The following is a 25,682-nucleotide window of genomic DNA, read 5'->3' as shown; positions in this document are numbered from 1 at the left end:
ACAACAAAATGCAGATGTTAGCATGAAAACCTCTCGTGCTAATGGAAGATGAAGCGTCGTAGTCCACAAAACATTTCTGGAGCTTCACAGCAAAACAGTGTTGCTGCATTCTCCTAAACAACTGAGCTTAGATGGGCACTTGTTTAAAATGTGGCAGAAGAATTATTATGACGCAACAACGCTGATTAAAACAGAATATTAATTACACAGTAACATCTGTTCGGTCACCTTGATGTCTCTGTGTGCTATCTGGTTGTCGTGCAGGTATTTGAGTCCCTCGAGGATCTGCCGCGTGTAGAAGCCGATGGTGGACTCGTTGTTTTTCAGAGGGCCCCACTTGGACCTCAGCAGCGCAGACAGACTCCCTGGATGAAGGAAAAAACACACAAAGTACAGCGATGCACAAGCTGTTCGGTGAGCGACCTTTTCTTTTATCTTATTTTGTGCTCTGTAGTTCGAATCAAACTCTATTCTTATATTTGTATTATTTCCCCTTTTTCTAAGAACATAACAGGTCTCACCTCCAGGCACCTGCTCCATGAAGATCTTTATGAAGCCGTTCTCGCTGATGGATCCGAGGTACTGGACGATGTTCTTGTGCTTTAAGTGCTTGTGAAGAGCGATCTCCTCGTGGAGCGGCTGAGAGTACCTGCATTTAAAAACACAAGCGACCAAAACACTTGGTTACAGATGCAGGAAAAGAACAGACGACAAGATGATTCATCTTAATCCCAGTAAACAGGTTGGATAGTGTAAGTAGGTGTGGTTGGAAAAGTACCAGTGCAGGATGCCATGCTGATAATCTTAAATGAAGATGTATTGAAAAATTAAGCATACCGTATCATGTCACATATCGCCTGATAATAAATGATTGATCGATTGGTTGCGCAGTTTTCACTGCAAAAAGAAGTTTTATGGAGATGTCACTGCCACAGTCTTGTTTCCTCAGTACAAGTAAACAGAACAGACGCAGATGATATGCCAGAAGCTAAACAAATAAACCTGAAAAACAGTGAGCCTGAGTCTTGACAACATGCCTACCAGCAGTTTATTCTCACTTTCAGCTCCCAGAGTGAATCACACACTCTCTTCCTGTCTCTTTTCCTGTCTTGGGATTTCAATCCACTCCTGAATTATTTACCCTAATTCTCCACATTCTTCACCACTGAGCGCCCGGCTGACTCGCTGATATGATTAGCGGCAGTGAAATCATCTCGTCCGTGAGAGAGCCCACTGTAGAGCTATGAGGAGACAGCCCAGTTTAAGCAGTGACTGTGGTGGGAATTCAAGGTGGAGGGTGGGAGTCGTTGCCTTCACAGCTCTCCACTAACCCGTCACTCAAGTGGATTCCAGCCCACTGAACACCAGGAACCACCGGGGACTCTGCTGATCTGCGCCTCACGCTCTCAGTCGGAGGGAAGCAGTGCATTAGCAGCTCAGACACATGTTTATATTCGGGTTGTAATGTCATCTCTGCACTGGATATTAAAAAGAAGATTTGTAGGGATTGCTAAAAAACAGCAAAGGTCAGCGGGTGCCCAAAAATATTAGGGATTCATCCTCTGGGGACCATAAATATTCACAGAGAACTTCAAGGTACAATGTGGAGTTTTTGATGACTCGTAGTACGTTTTTACAAGCGTTTCACATACATAAACATAGATGTAAACAATCCTGGATTTTAAGTACTTATGATATGAGGAAGGAAACAGGACCAAGAGTAAGAAAGCAAGGACACGTTGTGGTAGCGACTTCTCAATCACAAGGTAGACCCGCCCCAAAACATACCTGGTTTATCATCTACAGTGTTTTACTCTAAATGGGACCATATTTCATATAATGAACATCATGCTGCATTGAAGAAGATTCAATGGTTGAGACCATCAACTCATCAGGAAACTAATCAAGTCAGAAGTTGGGTAATTTTCTCATAAGCTTACATACAAGCGGACTTCTATTGAAACCAGTGGAGTCGCCCCCCTGGTGGTCATTAAAAAGAATGCAGGTTTAAGGCCTCACTTTTCAGACCCAGACGCTCCGTCCATTTTTAGCAGTCATGGCTTACAACACAGTGAAACCTTCAGCGTGAGAAATTAAAGTGAACATGAGAAACATCTGAAGCGAGTCTCACCTGCTGTCTCTCTCTGGGATTTCCTTGATGGCCAGGCGGACCTGGTTGCTGAGGTCTCGGCCTGCGTACACCACTCCGAATGTACCTTTACCCAGAACCACCCTCTCTCCATGCTCATCGTACTCATAGTCGTACTGTGGAGACAAGGGCAACACGCAGTTTAATAGTGATAATGGATGTTAATGTAGATTTAACAGTGTATCGATCACTATAAACCTGATGTCTTCTCACTGTGCCTGGAGTGTTTGATTACAGATTAAAGGGCAACTCCACCAGTTTAACACATTAAAGTGTGTTTACTTTTGCATATGTGATAAAAATAGTACAGTATAAAACCTTTTGTGGCTCCAGAAGTGATCTGATAAACTGCCTCCAGTGATAAGTAATTTGAGTTTCTGTATTTTCATTGATTTTTATTTATTCAAACAGGATTTTTAGAAGACTACTGTAATCATCTCACATATAAAGTAGGTTCCAAGCGTGATAAAACACCAGAGATAAAATCCAAATGTGTTTTATTTTAATCCTTCAAACATACATTCACTTTTAAGTCAAATATTATATATTATTACATTACATTATATTATATTATAACATAATCCAGAAAAAAATGGTAGTTGGATTATTTTTAAGTGATTTAATAGATTACAACACTTTTTCTTTGGTATTTTCTAAACCTTAATAAACCCTTTATTTGTTGACATCTTAAAGGGCCACTATGGAGTTCTGGAGAATAAATCCAAACTCACAATCATAATATTTACAACATCAACGAGGTAATAATACAAACTCAGAAATATTTATTTTTTCCATAAGTGAATAAACAAGCTGTTCTCAGAGGAAAATAAGGTCCCAGAACACTGTTTGAAGCTAGAAAGATGGCAGGGTCTGCCACATATAAACAAAGTAAAACTGAAATTCTGTTGTCCTGTAAGATCAGCTTGTTTATTCAGTTTATTCATTCATGAAAACAAAAAGAGTTTGTTTATTTAGTTTGTTTAGGCATAAAAAAAGATCTTTTTCTTCCTCTCAGCTACAGAGTGAACCTATAAAATAGTTTAAAAGTAATCTTTAACTCACAAATCTGAACAAATGCCTTCCTTTCAGTAAACCCTGCGTGTTTTGTAACTGTACTGTTATTTTCTTTAACAGGTTTTTAACATTCTTATAAGATTATCAGATTATTGGTCGTTTATTTGTAATCAGATTACTTTAAACCTGTTACATTGATTCCACGGCCCTGGACAACCTCAGTAAGAGAGGCTCAACCGACGTTCTTTTCTTTCTGATTCATGTGACTCATGTTTACATGAAAACAAGCTGAGTCTTATGTTTTTAGGACATGTTGTGTTGTAAAAAGAAAAATGGCTCTTGAGAGAAACCTGTTAGACATTTGATCTGTGCCACGCCGCCGAGTCAGAAAGGGCGCGGCAGCGTTTTTGTGTAATTAGCTTTTCTTTTCCCGAGGCTCCGCTGGGAAGACAGGTGAATGCAGCAGCAGGTGTCTGTTCTCTACTGTCAAAGCAGACAAAGCGCACAAGCTAAATCCAGGTCTTATCCCAGCAGGTTGCTGTTCGTTTTCTCTGGGTTTGCTGCTGAGTTTTGATCCAGTTATTCTAATGCAAACTGTGATGAACTGAATCAGAAAATCCAGAGTTCGTGCTTAAAACGGATCTTTGTCGAAATGTTATGAAAAGCGAGGGGAAATACACGTACTAACAAATACACATACTAACAAGGCTTATTAACAGCTTAAAGATGGTTTTGTGGTACATTTTTTCTGTCGTTGCTTCAAATCTTTGGAGGGAAAATCCTCAATCACATTATATTTCCTGTGACATTTTAAAAACAGGCACCGCAGAGCCACAACAGGATGTAACAAAACAATGTTCAACCAATGACAACCAAACAGGCACAGTGCTTCTTGGTACCCAGCACTGAGATAAGCTGCATTACTGCATATTTTGAAAAAGTTATGCATTTTGTCTAAATCTGTGTTGGGGGCACGATGTTGAGCGTCAAACTAGTGAACCTAGTCATCAGTCCTCTCACCTCTAAGGCGTCGGTGTCACAGTCTCCCTCCTCTGGACCCTTCCAGGCCTCCTCTGTTATGCTGTTGACCAGATCGCAGAATCTGCCAAAGAAAAGGAAAATCAGTCACAAATGTACAGATCACACACGTATTTACAAGGATGCCTACAAATATAAAGCAGAGTCTTAGTGTTTGTGGACCATTTTTATTGTTTTGGCTCCAGTCCAGCACATCTGATTTGTATTAATCTTGTATCAATAATTAATCTAACTTGTGTCCTGCATGCCCGGAGATGGAGAAAAGTTTATCCAGGACAATTTAAATTTGATTTTGGGACAGTCTAACCCTAACCCGAAATATAGACAGTCTAAAACAAATACAATCACGATTTAAGTTTACAGATATAACAAAAAACACTTTTTATGAATCAAATTAATGTGAAAAATGCTTAAATAAAATAATGTTACTTTACGATTTAATTGTTTCCATGGCATTACACTTCTGCCATGTGTCACATTTATTTATCTAAATAATTTTACTGTAGAAGAAAAGCCACTTTATTTCGAGACAGTTCAATTTGTATATTCGGGACGGTGGTGAAAGAATTGAACTTGGAGCAATGTTTTGCATATCAATCTTGCACAAATGGAAACTAACAGATGTCTGGCGGAGTAGGAAAAACATCTCAAAATCAAAAGCTGCACAGCGTGCATTTAAAAAGGGAAAGCAAAAAAGTTAAGTATACATGAATATATTCATGTTTTTAGTTATGGAGCTAAACGCTGCAAGAATTTTAATCGCCCGGTTCAATTTAATTGTTCTGTTTTTTAAACACAGCTACTTTGTAGCTTTGTTGTGAAAGGTGCTGTATAAATACAGTTTATTGTACTTTATATTATTAATAAACCTGTTTCTACAGTACAAATATTTGCTGTAAGTGAGCCTCACAGCTCAGGCATTTGGCTTGTATGTACAGTATATTTTATCTAGAGTGAATCACAATAATGAAGAAGATTTGCACATGTTGTGGGAGATCCACTGAGTCCATATTGTGGTTGTGCGTGGCAGTAATTAGCAGGTGGTCTCCTCTAGAATGAGGTTACAGTATGTTTACACGCGCACCTCCTCCACAAATATATACAGTAGGATGACCTTTACACACAAGCTGTGAATTAGCACGTCGCCTCATCGTGCTGTCACACATGCCGAGCCTGCAGGTGTGCACAACCAGACTGGGTCTCTTCCTCTCTCTACAACCTTTGGTTCTATCCTTCCCATCTTCCTTCCTTCTCACCTGTCCTCATCCCTCTCTTCCCCCTGTCACTCCTTTCTGTCTCTACTAAAGGAGAGCAGCTTCATAACAACAGCCGGCGTGACTCACTGACTCTCACACTCCACATAATGGAACTGGAAGTGCTCGGGAGCCTATGATGTGAGAGTCACAAGTCTGAACACTCAGTGCTTCACCGAGGAACACGATGGTGCCGAAATGAAACAAGGTGCGCTCGTGGTGACGGGGAACTGCGAAATTTTCCACCTGAGAGCAGAACTGACAAGAGTGTCTGAACTACTGCAGTGTGCAGTCACAGCAGTGGGAGTTTCACAGTCTTTCCACACTGACATGAATCTTTATGATCCAACATTTAGGAGAAGCACAAATTGTGGGGATTTTAAAGCTCAAAATTGAGCTTAGGAATACGTTTGTTGAATATTGGACACTTGGACACTAATTTTTACCCCAGGGTGCACTACTACAGAAACATAATGTGAAATATCTGCAATCCTGTTGCCTTTTAGAAGATGATACTTGACAGACAAGTTCTCTATGTGCGACATATTAAAGCATGGAACCAAAAGACAATAATGACTGCACGCATTTTTGGTGAGAATATTAGCATGATAACGTTAGCATTTAGCTCAACGTTTATCCACAAAAAACACAAAGGGCCTCTCTGGCGGCACTTGTGTTCTGACTTAAGCTAGTACTTGCTTACTGGTTAACAAAACATAATAATTTCAAAAGGTACAGGAAAAGGTTATTAAATGATGTTTTATCACGCTAAGTGAACATTTACAGTGTAAACAGGATTAATAGTCCTGCAACAGGTCGAAACACACACTCAATGAGTTTAATGCTGTCAAACAAACAGTCAGAGTGAGAACGGACCTTTTACAGTGCATCTCTGTGCAGAAGTAGATCTGGAAGTCCTCAGCATTGTGAAGGACGTAGAGGAAGGCACTGCGCTCGTCAAACTTGGAGATGCTGAGGAGAAACAGCTCACAGTTAGTTGGACAGTAATCTCCTTTGAGAGAAGATGTTTATGCTATGAAGTAAAAGTCTGTTTTTCACTGTGTGTGGACGGCCTTCGAACTGTAAACCCCAGCAGATTTGACAAATACAGACGTAATAACAACAATACATCTCTGTGATACACTTAGTAGGCATGTCGTTTTATGCTGAATTCCTGCACAAATGATGGAGAGAGCTTCCATTCAACGACTAAATAGAAACTTTTATTCGATGGGATGAGGCCTTGTGTCCAGCGCTTATCCAGCGTGCCAAGGCCGGAGCTGCTGAGCCAGACAACCAAGCGGCTGTATGTGTGGTCGTATTGTTGCTCGCATAGCTGCTATTGTGTCCTGCTGGCTGTCTGCAGGCTGAGTGGGCACAGAGAATGAGTCGTTCCCTAGCAACATGTGAGCACAGCCCTCCACTTCTCCCCAATCTGACACTGAATTCCTTTGAGGAGCGTCGAAAAGGAGGCGCAGAGAAGACATCGTGAAAACTGTCTGTGGTAGACTGACTGTGGTAGACTGTGGAATTAATGGAGCTTACTGATGCATAAGTCAGCTCTCATGTTATTTACAACTGCACATTAAAAGTCTTTAATCAAATGCTTTTTGCAATGTGTTGTGCAAGACTGGACACCTGTGCACACATAACGTGTTAGGCCCTAATGTGAGTCCTACATATTTACAGTGAGCAGTAAAAATCCATTTGTGTTTGGCTCATGTTTGACTCTTTCCATTGTTATATTTTGCATTTGTATTGAGGTTTTTCTTTTGCCGGTAATTCTAATATTAGTTTATTTCTGATACGTGTATAATAATGATACGTTTTAATAAAGTACTGTAGTGCAGCAGAGATGTTCTGAAGACATGTTTGTTTGGTAAAAAATCCAACAAACGTCACATCGTCATGATCTTTTCAGTGGAAATTAAAATTGTGATGCGAAAATGATGGTTCCCATTGATCATGAATCATATCACAATTATAACATTTGTCAAAACAATCACAAGGTCATTTTTTTAAACATATTATGCACCCCTACTGTTTGTATAAATATCTTGGAGCGATGTTAGTTTGTCATTTAAACTGTCAACATCTCCATTTCTACAATAAACCTGTACAATGTGGACTCAGACAAAGTGCATAGAAATCACTTTGACATTAATGTAGCACTATGAACTAGGGCACTAAGAAAAAGATTTTTGTTGTTTCAGCACCGCACATGACCACGCAATAGATATATGCATTGTGAGAGATGTAAACAGTACAAAAATAATTGCAGGATTGGTTCAAAAAAAGTCATGACGTCCCTCTCAGATGGCAGAACTGATTCAATATGTCCACCTGATGATACATTTAAACCAGTCACGGCCTGGAGACGGGTGCGATGTCACTGTCACATCGCTCATCAGTAATATGTCATGTAACGACAGCAGGCACTGACCTGACACCTCGCACTGATGTGGCGCTGAAGTTCCACTCATGAATCCCTTTGTTCTGCAGGAGAGATCAAAACAAGTATCAGACGCGCTGATTGACCCCGCAGTAATGAAAAGACATCAGAGTTTTCATCTCATTGGCCATAGCACATGAATTAAATGGAAGTATAATGCCAGTGTAGCTGATGTAGCAGGTTTACTTGGAGCAATTTCTGGTGAGCAACCACTTTGGTTTATGTGCTGCAGCGTAGGTGAGCAATAATTGGCACGATATGAGAAAATAATCAATAAGAAAGACACAAAGAAGCTCCCGCACAGGAAACGAGAGCCCATTATCACAGCAGAGCATCTGACCAGAGATAACAAGACAGGAACCCTGGTCATCATCATCCATCCGTTAGCATACTTGATGAGCAACTCTGATTTAATCATTAGTTAGTATAATTATTTACACAATGATAAGCATCTGTATTGTTGCTATGGTTACGTGCAAAGCATGTTTGAGGCGTACCACTGTAGGATTTTTCGCACAGCCAATCAGAAACAAACATTTTCTGCACCAGCTCTCATGATACCTCGTGCAATTTACAGCGCGACTTCCGGCGCCTCCCGTCACTTAACCGGAACCAACCTCGTTTCCAAAAAAGTGAAGTCGTGAGATGATATAAGTGACGGACACCCACCTTGTCATCAGGAGCGACGTGCCAGATAGACACCGTGTTGTCATCCACGTCTTTGTTTATGGACAAATATGAAGGCTGGTAAACTTTAGTGGGCTCTAATATCAACACCTGGAGAAGAGAGAAATGTGTTGAATTCTTATTTTTTAATTTTACCAATGAAAGTTTGCAGAGCAGGCTTAATATTTTTCATTTGTTATTAAACCTGACACATTGAGCCTCAGCTGCATCGTATGATTCCTTGGCTGGAGTCACTTACAGGAAATCGAACGGAGGAGACGTCTTTATTGGTGGCCTCCACCAGGAAGTCCATCCAGAAGTCCACCAGCTCCTGCTTGGGGGCCGGCTGCTCCGTCCCCGGTTTGTTAAACTGTTTGTAGATCACGATGGTCTCCACGATTGAGCGCAGATACCTGAAACCAAAGGGAAAGAATAAGAGAAGAAAAATTCATCCACTGTGTCCTCAAAAAGGTCAAAATCCAAACCTTTATTTAACCAAATCTAACTACAGAACAACAGGAAACAAAAACATCTGATATTACAAAATAAGTTACTGGCAGATGTAATATATTGTTTTAAACCCCTGAGCATAGATCGAGGAAGATCACAGAAACACACAATACCATATGATTGTGTTTCCATGCGGGGGCTCATTTCTCTTTGTGACGTTAATGGAAACTTAAGAGTATTCACAGCACTAACGCAAATAAAGAACAGCAGGGTCATTAGCAACACAAAAAAACAAGCTGCAGACATTTTACTGTACTCCTCCACATGTTCAACATCTGACACGGCCCCATAAAACCTGGAGGAATGGAAATAAAGTCTGAAATTATGTATTGCAGCTAGTTAAGACTTTGTCCCTCCACTGTGAAAGGAGATATTTTTGATTTAGTCGTCATATACAAATGTTAATCGTTAAAGGACCATTTTGGGCCTTATATTCCTGTTTTGCCATTGAAACACACCAATGTCTCCACTTTTGCAAGTCAGGTTTTTGTTCCTGAGAGAAATTGTGGTGGAATCAAACAAATTTTAGCCAACTAAAACAAAAAAACAGTATCAGTTTAAGTGCTTGCGATATTTACAATATTTTTACTGTTTTACCTGTAAGACAGATACTTCCGACAGGGACCTGAAGCATCTATATCACAGTCGTCAATGACACCAGACTCCTTTGACAAAAACAGTAATTTCTGCCTCACAGAGTACAGGAGCTGCACGTGTACCACTGTCTCGATACTTTAGCTTGTTTGTATTAATGTGTGACTTTGGTGTTTTTAAAGGGTTAGTCTTGATCCAAACTAATGTGTTAAAACACAAACAAATCAACAAATCGAGACAGCGGTATACCAGCAGCTTCTGTGCTCTGCTCAGTAAAATCACTGCTCTCGTCAAAGGGGTCTGTCGGCCTCGGAAAAAGAAAGCGGAGAATGATATAATGGCTTCATGGTGTGTTCCATTTGAGGTCGGAAGTCGGAATTTCATAGTTCCCAGTCAGCACTTTGAACTTGAACGCCCCGTGAAGTCAGATTTCCACCTCAGAAAGTCAGACGCACCTCGCCAACGCCAACCTCAAAATCAGTCCGGCACCACTGTCTTATTCGTGTCCCTTTAAATCAGTCTCACAAAAGTTCTGTCCAACCAGAACTCGTATACCGACTTGATGTACTGGAACGCAGTCAACTCTGGGTATGACGTCATTTCAGTCATCAAACTTCGGGGGTAAACAGAACGCACACATCAGTTCCCCGTTGGAAAGGACGGTTTGTTAGCAAGGTAACAAAGTATGGCATAAACTTAAAATAATTTACTTTTTCCTATCCACAGCAGTATATCGCTTAGCTTCTCTGTGGGTAATCCTGTGTATTGTTCATAATACAAAGAGTGACCTCACACAACCCCACTTAAAAATATCAGAACTAACCCTTGAATGTGAAACTTCCTGTTTCTCTGTCTCTCTTTCCATGAAGCAAATAATTTACATTCGCATTTTAAACTCTTCGCAAAATGTCACGACAACTGATTCATATATATTCATACATGAGGCAGAGCTGCTGTTCGAATGAACAGAGTGTGTTCCTCGTGATATTTTCTGTTCTCCAAATTCAGAATACACCAAATGGCTGCACAAAAAACACAGATGGCTACTGTGGTCTCAGGGAAAAGCGGAGCACACAGTTGGGGATGGATGCGGTCTGAAGTGTGTTCCTCGGCGTGCTTATCTGAGAACGGCTTATCCCTGTTCTCACCAGATGGGGGCTTTGAGTTTGAAGAGTTTCTCAGAGGCTTGGATGACCCTGGTGTTGTCGCAGGCCAGGATGCTGGCGCCCAGGAAGAAGCCCACGTCCCAGTAGCTCTGCAGCTTGTCCAGGCTGCCTTTCTTCCCCAGCAGGCTGCTCAGCTTCACTCCTGAAACACAACAAAGAGTTAAAGTTTCCCCCTCCGAACTGAGATTTTCAGCTGCGGAGAGACCGTCCCGACAAACGGCTACACAAACACTCTACCTGGACGTGCTACAACTTGCAGAACAGAGATTGAGCTTTATGATTTATCATTGTGATCTGCAAGAGTTTAAAAGTAACAGTGAGAAATATTGTGCTGAGGGAAGCTGCAGCTACATGTCCTGCTGCAGTAACCGGCCGTTTGGAGAGGCAGGTGGGGGTCGTAACATAAGTGCATGGGTAAACTGGGGGGTGGGGTGTGTGGGGCTAGTTTAGGGAGCTGCAGGCCGATTCCCAGGACTGCTCGCACTGTTTCCCACATTCCTGAGCTCCTCTGAGCCTCCGATTTGAGGGCAAAAGCAGAAGATTTGGAACAAGGGCTTAACAGCATGCTTGCTTGCCAAACGGGAGGAAATGTTGCTATGTGTAATCAGATTTGTCTTTATGAAAGCAGCTATAGCAAATATCGTTACGTACGTTTTATGTGTGATATGACAATGTTCACTTGTAATGATGAATCCACAGAGAAATAACACAAACCTCTGCCGTTCCCTCAGTTTTATGAGGTTCATAGCTTCTCTAAGCTCGTTGTTTTTCTCGCATTGCTCTCATACCGATGTTTTCTGCGGCAGCAAACAGCTGACTTCAGTAAAAAAGCTCTAATACAATAATTCTTTGCTTCCTCTCCCAGCACCAAACAACACAGACACAGTTAGAGACAGCTGGTGAACATAGTGGAGCTATCAGCTACAGATATTTCCTTTTATGCCGCACATTATCACCTATTAATGTCAATATGGCGGACCTGTGAGGAAACTAAAGCTTAAACACCCAACAGACACAGAAACATTTGCTTGTTTCTTTTATGTGAACATTGTATGTTGTTTGTTTAAAGCTGTTGTTTGTTCCTGTATATGAAATGTTTTGTGATGCCGTCTTTGAAACAGAAACATTCTGAAACTCAACGGAAATATTGCCGGTAAAATAGGAATTCTCATTAATCTTCAGTTGTGTTTCTGTCCACCTAAATTAAAAGGTGCCTGGATTCAACAACACTCTTCAGGGATTCAGCAACACACAACAAAAGATGGGAATTCAATTTGTTACAAACTTTTGTTTCTCTAATCTGTCCCGAGTGAACCCTCTTCCTAGACAAACCAATAAAGGATCTCTGACAAAGAAAATAAATCGCAGTCGCCACCAGAGTTACACCTGTTATCAGTCATTTGTTCGTCTTAGTGCACACGGGATAAGCGCATGTTAGGGCTACGCTTAACAAGCTTTACCAAAATAGTTGAATTAATGTCTTGGATAGATGCGACTGATCATAGCGTCCACTCACCCACTTTGCGAAGCTCGAAAGACGTGTCAAACTGGTGTCCGGCTGCCAGGAGCAGAACAGCGTAGTTGATACCAGAGTGTAGTGTTGGCTCCGACTCAAACCCCTTTTTAAACCTGAGAGAAGAAGAAAAAGCGACTCTCATAAACACCTTTCATTCGTCCAAGAAATGCGTCATTTCCCAATCCCAAGCATCTCCGAGATAACGGATGGCTTCACGGGGCTCCCCCGGCTTCCTGAGACACTTCAAGTTAGAAAAAACAATTACAGCCATATTGAGTTGGGACCAACTGCAACTGTGAAGACCCTCGCAAAACAAGAAATTTCATTTATTTAATGAGCAATCTGCTGAGCTGAGGGACGGGGTGTGAATGTTATTAGGGGCCTCTGCCAAGTTGTGACATGGAACTGAAAATAATAGCCAGATGGGAGCTCGATAATGAAAGCGGCATATTCACTCGACAAAGAGATGAGGTCTTAAGAGCTATTTCCAGATGAAGGCAATCAGCGTTATTATTATTATTGCTTTGTTATTAAGTCAACTTCCGTCAGCTATCGTTAGACCCTGTACGCTGACATGACGAACATACTCATGAGGAGATGGCGAACCCTGATTAGATTCTGGGAATTCAGGGATTGAATTCAACAAGGTGCTGGAAACCCTCCACATGCCTCTCACTCTGTGCTGCTGACTCATTAGCTTCAAGCAGATCCTGCTGGTTTTTCGCCGCTCATGCTGTGAACATCCAGCTTCATCATCCAAAGGTCTTTACGAGTTTTAGATCCAGACTAAACACAGATTGAATGCTGGGATGCTTTGAGATCCTGACAGCGGTTTCTTAATGAAAAAGGCCAGAACGACATCAATGAAAAATGTCCATCAATGGTTTTTCTGCAATACTCACTAAGATTAAAGGTTTGTGATGTTTAGTGTCTTAAAATCGGACTGCATCTCTCGAAAGTACAATAGAAAGGCGACAATCCTTCGAACACTCCCTGAAAGCAGCGTAATTTCACTGAACTGAAAAAGCCCACAACCCTACGCTTTCATTCTGTGGTTGAGGGAAGCGATGCGGCGTCTAAAATTAGAGCAGCTCAGGTGCTTTTTGGTTCCCTCGACAAATCTAGGAAAATACGGCAGACCTTTGAATTATGCCACCACCGGGGTCTAAACTCTGTTCACCAAAATAGACACGGTAATGATCATTATCTGTAAAGACGCCACATTGTTGCACATGAGCTGATCTTTGACACAACAGCACCACACCTGCAGCTTCCTCTGTTGGTCTATTGTTTTCATTTAATAGTCTTATACTCGTAAACCAGCCAACACAGTTAAAAAAAAGTACAATAAAGGGTTTTATGAGATTGTGGAACAAAACTATATGCTGGTCATACTTGGTACGGTATGAACATTTCTTCAGGATATAATGTCAGCAGTTAACGTCTCTGCAAACCACAGACACGTCCAAGGTTGACATTTCACCAGACTTGTTTCACTTCAGGAGGTGGAGCGGATGGTGGCAGCGTTAGGGTCACACCGGTGGATATTTTTAATGAGACCTGGGGACATTTCCAGCTGCTTTTGTAGCAACAAAAAACATCCATTTTTCACAGGAAGTTGGACCATCGTCTGTGATCGTGGCGACCAAAACAAGTATTTAAAGCCAAACCATGATGTTTTCCCAACCCTAACCAAATGGGTGTAACCGGAGCATAGGCCCGGCGTCGTGAAAAGAGAGAAATAGAAAATTCGACCTAAACAAACAAGTTGCGACATTATACATTCAGTTTTAACTTATCTGTAGTTTTGCAGAATGCACTTAGCTAACAATTGTTCTCGCGACTGAGCTGAACATTTTTTTATATCTGCAGAGTAACTATTACCTAGAGCTGTTGTGTTTGTAGTGGAGTAGATAGTACAGTATTTGTCCCTTAACAAAGTGGAGTACAAGTACAAGTATCTCGATCTTATAATTGAGTAAATGTGGTTAAATTCCAGCACTGGGTGCTTCTGCACATTTGCTTTCAGGTGTAACAAGTCGTGCAGTCTCCTCTGCAAGTCTCATGTCACTGCTGTAATGAGCTGTCATTTGCAGACTTGCGGCCCGCCTCTGTCCTTGAATGAGACTCGTAATTCTTCTCACTGACAAAAAGGTTTTACCTTCACGCTAACAGTCAGTGAGAAGTCCTTTATCCACAGAGCCACTTACAGTAAATACTGCCGTGCCATGATCCAGAGAGCCACCCTAAAGGCATCTATCGTGCATCGTGCCCTCCGAAACATTTCTTCTAACAATATTTATGTGACTCAGCGTCTGGAAGAGCGTGCGCGCACACACACACACACACACACACACACACACACACACACACACACACACACACACACACACACACACACACACACACACACACACACACACACACACACACACACACACACACGTCCTCTCTCACCAGTGTGTGCCGCTGTCTCTGCTCTCTGTGTCAGTGAAGTGAGACTCCAGAAACGTGTCCTTGTATATGCGTCCCACCAGGCAGTAGATGTCCGAGGCCACCTGCTCCTCGCCCTCCACCAGGGGCAGCATGATGTCCAGAGCCTTCTGTCTGTCGCCCGGCAGGTTCCTCCTGCAGCACAAACGTGTACAGAAAGCACACGTGCAAAGTTATTAAGGAGGTAAATCAAAGTTCAGACAGTTTTTAGACTTGAGTGAGACATTTGCTGGCAGCAGTGGAGCAAGAGCTCATCAAGTATTATCTATCCATCCATCCTGTGTCAGTGGAAAACTGTTGTGGGTATTTGTGACTATTGACACTTATTATAAGTTATATATTAGGGGGCATATAGAGTCATCTTTGGCTCTGGGCGGAGCTGAAAAAACTCAAGTTTGAGCTTGACCTACACTTGAGACTCAGGATATCTTGGCCTCCTTTACATCGAACGTCTGCCATATGTCTCTTGGAAGTTCCCCAAACTTATGAACTTTCACTGCTAAATCATGGAGCACTCTCAATTTCCTAGAGGGGACGTTAGCTGCATTTCCGTCCAATCAGGTATATGTGTATTTATCACAATAGAAGATTTGAAAGAGAATAAAAATGCGTCTGAGGAAGCAGGCACACCACTGACTTAACCTCTTTTGTTTGTGGTGCAGGAAACCAAATCCCCTAAAAGATCTAATATCAGTGTAAAAAAGTAATACCCACACACACCTTACACCTCTGTGAGACTTGAGAAAGTTCTATTTGGCTGAAATGTCGACTTTTTAAATAAATGACGCATTGCAGAGGCCAAAGTGTGGGTGAATGAGCCTTTTTACACTCTTTTCACTGGAATGGAAATAAGTATACCTCATAAAAACAGTCAATTTACAAGATTAACATTTGCTCATAAACACTCCCTTCCATTGTTTCTGTTTTTGGATGATCACACAATAACTATTGAGGAGTTCCCACGAATCCCCTCTAATGAAGAGAGTAACAGGTGGCATGCTTTCTCCTGTTTAACAACAATGGGTTTATTAAACAGTAGAAAGCACAACAGTAAACCAATACTGCTTTCAATAACTTGATATCCATCTGATGGATTAAAGAATTATTTTTCCTGATACCTGGATGTGGGAACACTTTAAAAGACGACTTCATCAGAATTTCACTCCTGCGACGAAATTGTTTAGCATTATTTTTATTCCACGCATTCGTCTTGTAGCCTGTAGCCGTTAGCCTGCAGCAGACATGAGGAGCAGAGGTCTGGTGCGTTCAGACACAACTAACACCACATGTTAGAGCCAATTCATCAGATTTCATTCAGCCCACTCTGAAGCCTCAAAAGGCTTCATACAACTTTTTCAGTCATAGAGAGTAACTAATTACTTTCGCTCAAGTGCAGTACTTAAGTACAATTTTGACATACTTGTACTTTACTTGAGGATTTCCATTTTTTGCTACTTCAACCCACTCCACAACATTTGAAGGCCAATATTGTATTTTTTTTTTTTTACTCCACTACATATATTTGATAACCTTAGTTACTAGTAACTTTGCAGATTACATGCTGCATCGGAGCCAAAGCAGCTTTTTTTCATAATTAATTCATTTTATCATGATTATCATATTTACTTTTACTTGCATTTTTGACACTTAAGTACATTTAATATCAGATACTTTCACTCAAGTACTATTTGTGTAGGTGAGTTTTGACTAAAGTATGACTTTTGGGTATTTTTACAACACTGTTTTGATGAGTAAAACTGGTAGGGTTTCCCATTAAGTGTTTTTCTTTATTTTCATGTAGTTTTGGGGAAGACATTTTAATCAGAAGAGAAAGATCTTCACTGACTGATTTTTTTATGCCTAAACAAACTAAATAAACAAACTCTTTGTTTTCATGACTGAATAAACAAACTGACCTTAAAGGACAACACAGTTTCATACGGTTTCACTTTGTTTATATGTGGCGGACCCTGCCACCTTTCTAGCTTCAAACAGTGTTCTGGGGACATTATTTTCCTCTGAGAACAGCTTGTTCATTCAGTGATAATACAGTATATATAGTGTGCAGTATAATCTGCCCAAAACCCTGTATATCCCTGTATATTCCTGTATATTCTTGGGTCCATATGATAAAAAATAAAGTCACTAGTTTAAACAGCGAGAATGAAAACACCAGCATGCTGCACATTCAGTAACGATGTGTGCGTTTATGTGTTTATGTGTGTAGCTAGGGAACAACTGCACTGCATTGTTGTGGGACAGTGATACCTGGCTCAGAGGAGGCCATTAGGAGCCCGACTTAAATTACTGAGGTCACTGGGTTCATTTAAAGAATCAACACTTTTATCCAGTGCTGCTGCATTGGACCACAACGAGGTTCTGTTTGTAACCAGCCTTCAAGGAAATAACAACGGCTCTGCAGCGTCACGAGTAACTCATTCAGAAGTAACAGAGAGAGAAGAAGAGACGAGTCTCGCACTGGGAAATGAACTGAAACATCTTCAGCTGTTAATTAATTCAATTACATGAGTGTCTGCTCATGAAAGCTTTCAGATTTCCTGTTTTGATCACTCCACGTCAGGATAACAGGACACAAAAAACAGAAGAAAGTGTTTAATTTGTTTTATGCTTTGCTTCATTAGAAAAAACAAAAAGAGAGAAATATAGATGGGTTGCTGGGAGCAATAACAGACAGTTAATTTACTCACTTTTTAATATTCATGTAAGGCAAAGTAACTCAAATATGTCATGTTATAATGTCCCGTTTGCTGCGTGACACAAAAGTAAAACTCATTTTCCAGGACTAATCGAAAAGACAATCTGATATAACGTTATTAAGTCGGACTGAAGGGTTCTTGGATGGTAGCAAACTACCAATAGCAATCGTTCTGTATCGTCTTGCAGATGTCAGCGCGAGTTACGCTGAAAAGAAGAAGTATTGCAAGTACTTTGCTAATTGCAAAGACGTTGGCGAGATGTTCACCGAACGCCAACGTCTCGTCTTGGATCTGGAAGCAGTTTAACTTCAAAAAAGTGATTTATAACAATTTTGTAAGACACAGACAAATAATGTTGTTAAATATGGAGGACTTCTTACACACATTTTATGTTCTGAGAGTGACAAATAAATAAATTAGAATATAATCCACAAAAATTCCAAATCCCACACAACGGGACACATTAGCTGAATCACCGCTGACCTTCTGGATTGCCGTGCAGAAGCTCCAGAGCAATGAGATGAAACCAAAAATCAAAGAGCCACTTGAGCTGCATAATCTGCCCTCATTAGTGCCCACTATGAATTAATTATCAAACAGCATGATATATTAATCTGTAAGGATAAGGAGGCCATTAATTAAGATCATTCTCACATTTGTCAACATGCTAACACAACATATGGAGCGTTAATATCAACAAAGGTCCCTTACATCTTCAGGTAAAACAGTAATTTTTCTTCTTGAGCTACTGAAAGTGTCAAAACACAGACTTATAAAGAAACGAGCGGCGTTGTGAAGTTAAGTCTCACACCGGCACAACGTGTGATAGAGAAACATAACGCGGTGGTTCCTCTGCAGAGCGTGAAGGTTAAATAAAACATATGAGCTGACAGCTATCACCATAGAGACTGTCCAGAGGGAAGAACACTCACAGAGACAGATCTCTCTATTCCTCTCGTTCTTCTCTCTGGAGGAGTTGACGGTGTTTGGATGGAGGAGATTCTTCCCTCGCTCCTGTCAGGCACCCAGCAGCGAGCCCTGCACAACAGGGACCCCCGAGCTCACATGTCCGACGCTGCCCTGCTGAAGCCAATTAGTTCAACCTGGAGGCTTCATCTAGAAGCAGAGGACCTACAGTGCTTCACCTATTTCAGACCGAACATCGGGGGTGTCAGGTCAGATTTTCAAGGGTGTCGGCAAATGACCTACCCCCGATACCCCCACCCTCAAAGACTGCACACCAAAGAGACAAGCAGCCCAGTCGGGATTAAATGTTAATGCAGTTGACGTTATTGCAAAGATACATCCGAGGTTCATATCACGCTCACATTATATGCCTATGACTTTCAAATCCGGAGGCGGAGGGGACCGAGGTGTCGTTATTACAAGCCAAAACCTCAGCTCGAGCCACACCAGTGCATATTTGTGAAGATATCTGGGGACATATATAAGCATAGCGTTGTGATAGAAAATGTAAAGTACACAACTTAACAACATTTTTCACAAATGTCTACATTTTAACGCAGAAATGTTACATATGATGCCTTTAAGGCTGAATATGAATAGTCTCATGCTTGGTGTTGGGCTGCGTGCTGCTGTGTAAGAACTCAAGGTATTGAATTATACAACTGCACTTAGAGTGAAAAATCCATTCAGGTTCAAACTGAGACTAGAAATACTTTCATCACCCCATTGTGCAGATTATTACAACCCACCTTTGAGTGGTATGGCTTTTTGAAGGCTACTTAGTAATATCAGTAATTTTCGATCCAAGCTTCAAGGTAGTTATATCACTGTTTTATTCAATGTCAAAGGAATGTGACAGCTGACTGAGAGGACCACATGGATAACATTCTTTATTATAATACCATTAATTTTCACCATGACATGGAGGTTATAATTAGGACATCTCCTACAAATGTTCCACTGCAAAATGAAGCGGGTCTGAGGTGGAGCGAGGCTACAGCGAGGACAATGCTAACAATATAAATAAAGCACTTTGTAACTGTTTTGAAAGGCGCTATATAAATAAAGTTTATTATCATTATTATAATCTGGCAAAATCATGTTATAATGTAATATTTTTATGGTTTAATGGTTTAACTTATTGTGGGTAATGACTGCAAGGAACGACTGTTGCTTTTTAATCAATTAATATGCCAATTATTTATATGATTATTAATCATATAATCATTTAGTCTTTAAAATGTGAAACATTGTTGGGAAACTGACAAAATAACCAGATGAGAGTGAATTAAAAACCTGCCACTTCATCGCATTAATGCTAAATTATGATAAATTCCAATACGGCCAAAGATAATTTTCAAATTTGTCCCAATACGGCAAAAATATTACAGGATATACAGTAGTTACGATGGCACAGATAGTATGGAAAGATGACTTCATATCACCTCAGACTATATGTTGTCATGCTGCACCTTATCTCACTGCTCTAAATTAGGTTAAAGGCTTTATTGCACACCTCGTGGCTATTATATAATCAAGTGAAATTAAAAACCTGCACCCCCAACATGAAAATAATCATTTCAGAGGTGGAAAAAAATTAAACCGACTACAACAGCACATCACATAACAACGGCTAGTGTAATTACAGTGACTCATCCTACTTTGTAGAATAGGTAGGCTGACACAAAAGACCTCCCACAGCTGTTTGTCTCCACTCATGACGTCCCGTTCCAAACCTGAGGGAAGCATCTCGAGCTCACGACAAGAGGAGGCGTCTTCTGTCATTAACTCTCATCGTGCAAATTTATCTCACAAAGATGTCTCGGTGCGCTGCCTTGAGCTCACAAAACACAATATCACATCCCGCTAACGGGCCAGACAGCAACAGGCAGGAATACATGGACATCTTGGCGCCCTGCAGAAACATTTTCCAATCGCTGCCAAATTAAAGAACAGCGCGCTTTATTGCTGTTCGAGGCGGCAGCACCACGAAAACCGCAGGAAGTTTACAAGAAAAGCAGCTGGTGAGAAACAGGCAGCCAGAACCTCTCTGTGTTTTACATCTGTCGTTTCCTTGAGCGGAGGAGCTGCACACATGCTACCAATAATATCACAGTCGCTCGGGAGCTCTTAACCTGAATTTGCTGCCGCTTTAAACTGCTAATTTTTGGTTTGGAGAAAATTCTCCCACCGCTGCTGCTCATGACACAAATATCAAGATGTTTTAACTGAACACCTACAGTAGATATTGAGTTGTAAAACAAAAGCATATGTGAGCAATGAAAGAGCATGAGATGTCTGGGAAATGAAGGCCAAGGCAGAGATGAAGAATGAGTTTCCTCTACTGAGAATGTGATATTTTGTTGTGTTAAGTGTTAAATGGATCTATGTTCCAACAGCAATCACTGAGTGTTTTGTCAGTAACCCATGTCCTTTCTCCTCCTGCTCATGCAGTTAAAGAGAAAATACATTTCCTGCCATCCTTCATCAGATAAGGACATATAACTCAATAAAGAGGCGGTCCTGTCTGCTCATGAGCGCGCAGAAAGCAGTATCCTCAGAAGACGACTCTAAAGCAACGACATGAAACTTTCCCCAGAAAGATATATCCTGTTGCTTTAACTGAATTCGTTTCAAGTTAATAAAACTTTATTGACCCCCGCAAGGACAACTGTAAGAGGTAGCTAGTGTTTATTTTTTTCGTGATGGACCGTGTACAATTTAAAAAGTAATGTTAGTATTCCACGTGTCGAACCACTTAACTGAATGCGTGGTCATTGCCGTGTCGTGCATGTTGTCGCCATCTTACCGATTCAGTGCAAAGGCGTAGTGGAACTTCACATGTGGATGAGCCACGGGGTCAAAGGTCGGAAGCTTCTCCAGAGTCTCCACCAGCTTCACGATGGACTCGTAATCCTAGCGAGGAGAACAGGGAAGAACTCGTGTTACACTCTCACTCTGGGTCATTGTTAAGCATTGTGGGGCTTCTGTCCATGCATCTCTGCACCGGTGTCCTCCAAACAACACTCCGGCTCATCAAGGTTTCGGGCTGCTCTCAGGCCGGAGGGAGAGTTTCTGATGTCCCTCTATTCATTCAGTCTGAGACTGAACTGTCGGCTTGACACCAAAAGCACTTCAATAATTGAGTGGCCCCTTCTCATCACATTTTTGTTGCTCCTACTTGCCTACATAGTCACTATAACCAAAGCATGTTGAATAATTCAGCACGTCCTCAATGCTTGTTGTTCTAATGAATCATTCATGAGGCTGAGCGCTGCCTGTGGTGAGTGGGAGGATCTGGATGGCGAGTGCCATCGCAATGCAGAGACGAAAGAGCGGAAAGAGCGGCAGATTTAAGACGAGCAGACCAAAAGACTCGCCTGGAGCGCTCTTCGGGCGGTCTGCGATGGTAAAGGGACGACCCTGACAAACTGATCCTGAAGCAGTGACCTCTCTCTGACTTGTACAGTAGGTTTGTACAGTAGCTTCATCTGGCAAGGTCAGGTAAATCAGCAGCGCACACAGATCATCTGCGCTTTAGTTGGCAGTTTGTTTGAACTTAAGAGTGATTAGCTGAACGTCTGATCGTAATTTATCCTAGCAACCTTTTGGGATGTTGTGCTGAAAGCTTTTATATCTCCCTTCTCAAAGCACTGTGCTCTCATGGTGCAAAATCAGGGTTATGTCGAGGTTATAAATAATTACCAGAGTAATCTATGATAAAAATAACTGTTGCAGCCTTTTGCTTTATTAGATTTACTGGGAGTTATTAACAAGGACTGCGCCCTCAGTCTTTTATTTGAATGGATGTGCAAGTGTTCCTTCATTGTACTCATGAGGGTTTGAACTCGCAACCTTTCAATTACACGTCCATGCTGCTGTCACACCTCATCTCTATGGAGCTAACCAAGAGTAGCATTTGATAAAGAGGGCATGCAGTCTGTGTGGTGGCACAGAACGACGAGGAGGGAGTAAACCGATTAAAACTGTTACGTTTTTGGCAAATTCACACGCTGAAATGAGTAATATTCCCAACGAGCCTGTTCTGTTCAGCAAAACAACAGGAAGCAACATTGTTCATTGTTAGACACAATAGCACAACGTTATCAGTGGCATATAACCAGCAACTAACAATGGTCTCCTCCAATTATCTAATTTGTTTAACAATCCCACGGCGGCACGGTTCATTTGACGAATGACAACAACATGCGTTTGTTAAGAGACGCTACACAGAGCACGAGTACCTGGATGTCCCTGTATGTCAGCAGCAGGTTGATGACGATGTCGACCGAAAGGCACTCCACGTTGTCCAGTCGCTGTTGGATCCGGTTCAGTTCGGCGGCCAGCTCCATGCCAGTGTACAACTCCCGAGCCTTGCGGATCTCATTCAGAATCGTCTCGCGGAAATACTGGCTGTGAGAGGAGAAAATACAAAAGAGATGAAGAGTGCTGTCTTTACGATGGAACAACACATCTGCTGTAAACCACCTCAGTTTCCAGTATTTATGGTTAGTACAGCATGTTATTATTAGCCCTTCTCTGACTCAAACTTCTACGTTCAGGATGGGAAAAGATGATGACTGCCACCAACGCTCGTTATTTTTAAAATTCCCGTACAAAAATCCAATTAACATTGTACGAATCAAATTGTTTTAAGTATTCTAGCAACTCCTCGAGGGGCAATTTTGGCATGGCTGGTGGTTTAATTCATTTCTAACGATCCTCTAGCAAGATGAGCCCTTTTCAATTTGTCTTAAATGAGTGTTTCATATAATGCCATGTATTATCTGACTGCCAGTAAAATAAGGAAATGTGTTGCGTCAAATGTAATAACTATATTTTCTGTCAGTGCCAGTAACGGCATCGGCTGTTGTTGTTTTGAGTGAGTCATCCACTATTCAGAGTGGCGATCCGATCCGTAAAGATCACCGAGTGATGGGTAGACAAGAAAAGCGCTATATAAATGCAGTCCATGTGAATGTGTTCCTTTTAGAAATGATGAATAATAGAGAGATGCCCAGCCTTTTCTCACACATGTTTATGGTCTGTACTGAGCTGCCGAGGTCTTCTCAAAGGGACAGCTGTATCGTATTGTCTTGGTAGCAAAACTCAGTCAAAAAATCTCAAAGGATCCAAGTAGATCGCTGCAGATTATCGTCGTCAGATTACCGTCACTCCCCAATCTAAATGCCAGATGATGGCTCAGCACATACAGTCTATTCACATAACATATCTGTTCCACGTGAGTTAGCTGACTACAATTAGATTAAACCTCCTACGTATTAAAACAAGGCCACATTGACACTCACTGATAGGATACCTTGTTTTCCTGTTTGAAAAGGTCGATGTCAGGCCATTCAAATATTTGTTCCATGTGAGTTAGCTAGCTAGAATAACATTTGCTTGAACAACAAAAAAGGTTATGAACTCTGTCGTATTGAATTTGATTAACAGATGAACATTTGCAGCAGATTATCGTCACTCCCCATTCTCTTTTGTTCTGAACTCAGCGTATCATGCGAAAGTGACACGGCTAATGCCCAATATTACATTTGCATGTTCATATTCTACAAGAAAGGGTACTGAAGAAAGTACACATGAATGTTTTCTGCACATTATTGTCACTCCCCAGTCTCTTTGTTCTGAACTTGGTGTAACCTTGTAGGGAGTGACAGAGTTAAAGCCTAAGTGCCAGATAATGACTCAGCACATACAGTCTATTCACATGACATGTTCCATGTTAGTTGACTAGAATCACATTAAACCTCCTGCCCATTAAAACTGATATGATATGTTGTTTTCCTGGTTCAAAAGGCTGACGTCAGGCCATTCACATATTTGTTCACGTGCTACGTATTGAAACAATGCTACACTGATAGGACAGGTCAGTGTCACGGGCAGAATACATGAATCTATCAATATAATAATAAATAGTAATCATGCTCTTTCAGTTTCACGCAATGTGCAGAATGCATTCTGGTCAGATACAAGCGATAGCTGAGCTGAAAACTCTCTCCTGTGCTCACCGGTTACAACAAAAGCTACATCAGAGTGCACATTTTTCTCTTCAGCCTGTAAAACCTGAGTCACTATTCCTGGAGCTGAGCTAGAACCAACTGGCTGCTGCAGCGCCTGTTGGCAGGAAAGCCTAAAATATTACCCCAGCAACTGAGGCAGTGATAAATGTTTTTTTTTTTTTTTTTAAATGTGGATTACCACGCAAGTCAAAGTTGAGGAATGCACTACATGAAAGATTATTACAATAGGAAGAGGGGTGTATTAAAACAAAAGCGTGTCGTGCTGAGAGAGCGAGTCACAGCGCTGCATTAACACCTGTGAGCTAAATTTGGCACCACAGGAACTTGAAGAAGTCACACTATGGCGTCGTGAACCTATTTAATGATCCGATGTACATGTCGGCTTGCACTGAAACAGTGTTGTGTTCACCAGTTGAACACTATTCTTACATGTAATATTTGCTTTACAATACATGAGCAAACATTTGGGGCGTTTTACATACAACATGGCCCTGTGTCACTGCCTTCAGAGGAACTTCTTGTTAGCAGGAATAGCTTTAAATAGACCGTTCCTTTTGCTTCCTCATTCTCAAACTAATTGCCTTCCCATTGCTCTCAATGTTGAAGTGTTTCCTTTCACACTTACAGTACTTGAAAGTTCACAGTCATTTACATGTTCATGATGGGAAATAACCTTTTAACCCAACAGACCAAAAACTCAGCAACTTGGAACTAGCCTATATATTTGGTCAAAAGTGAATAGAGACAGAATGCGGACTTCTTTTCACCATGAAGCTGATTTTATGGTGATTTATGGTGGCATATATGGTGTTGGTGTGATGAAGCTATACCTTTAAAATCACATAAACTCTAAATGTAGCCTATTAAATACAGAAATGTGACTTTTTGGCATTTTTCTTAACCATGTACGCATTTTCCATGCCATAGAAATCTATAATTTCCTGAAAAAACAGTGCGTAAGACTGTGACAGAGACAAAGAAAACAGCTAATAGCTAACAGCTAATGTTAACTGGCTAAATCAAGGTAAAAAGCCTTGGCTTAGCTAAAGCGACAACAAAATGTACTTATTGATTTTTCCTGGCTGTGATCAATTATTAAACATATCCTCC

At 41.2% G+C, this 25,682-nt stretch overlaps 1 protein-coding gene across 1 annotated transcript in view; it reads right to left on the bottom strand.

Moving 5' to 3' along the window:
• The window catches only part of map3k5 (mitogen-activated protein kinase kinase kinase 5), a 71,334-nt gene that overhangs the window by 17,381 nt on the left and 28,271 nt on the right, over window positions 1-25,682 (bottom strand). The window contains exons 5-17 of the mRNA XM_084378282.1: window positions 22,779-22,947; window positions 21,344-21,450; window positions 14,816-14,986; window positions 12,359-12,471; window positions 10,825-10,984; window positions 8,832-8,985; window positions 8,576-8,683; window positions 7,898-7,950; window positions 6,331-6,426; window positions 4,184-4,265; window positions 2,132-2,265; window positions 522-649; window positions 229-365 (exon numbers count right to left, since the gene is read on the bottom strand). Coding sequence (XP_084234408.1) covers window positions 229-365; window positions 522-649; window positions 2,132-2,265; window positions 4,184-4,265; window positions 6,331-6,426; window positions 7,898-7,950; window positions 8,576-8,683; window positions 8,832-8,985; window positions 10,825-10,984; window positions 12,359-12,471; window positions 14,816-14,986; window positions 21,344-21,450; window positions 22,779-22,947 — 1,612 coding nt within the window. The remainder of the gene's footprint in view (window positions 1-228; window positions 366-521; window positions 650-2,131; window positions 2,266-4,183; window positions 4,266-6,330; window positions 6,427-7,897; window positions 7,951-8,575; window positions 8,684-8,831; window positions 8,986-10,824; window positions 10,985-12,358; window positions 12,472-14,815; window positions 14,987-21,343; window positions 21,451-22,778; window positions 22,948-25,682) is intronic.

Source organism: Pagrus pagrus (genome assembly GCF_965226575.1).
Source record: "Pagrus pagrus genome assembly, chromosome: 16".
In the NCBI taxonomy this organism is placed as follows: Eukaryota; Metazoa; Chordata; class Actinopteri; order Spariformes; family Sparidae; genus Pagrus; species Pagrus pagrus.
This window is presented reverse-complemented; position numbering and strand designations above follow the sequence as displayed.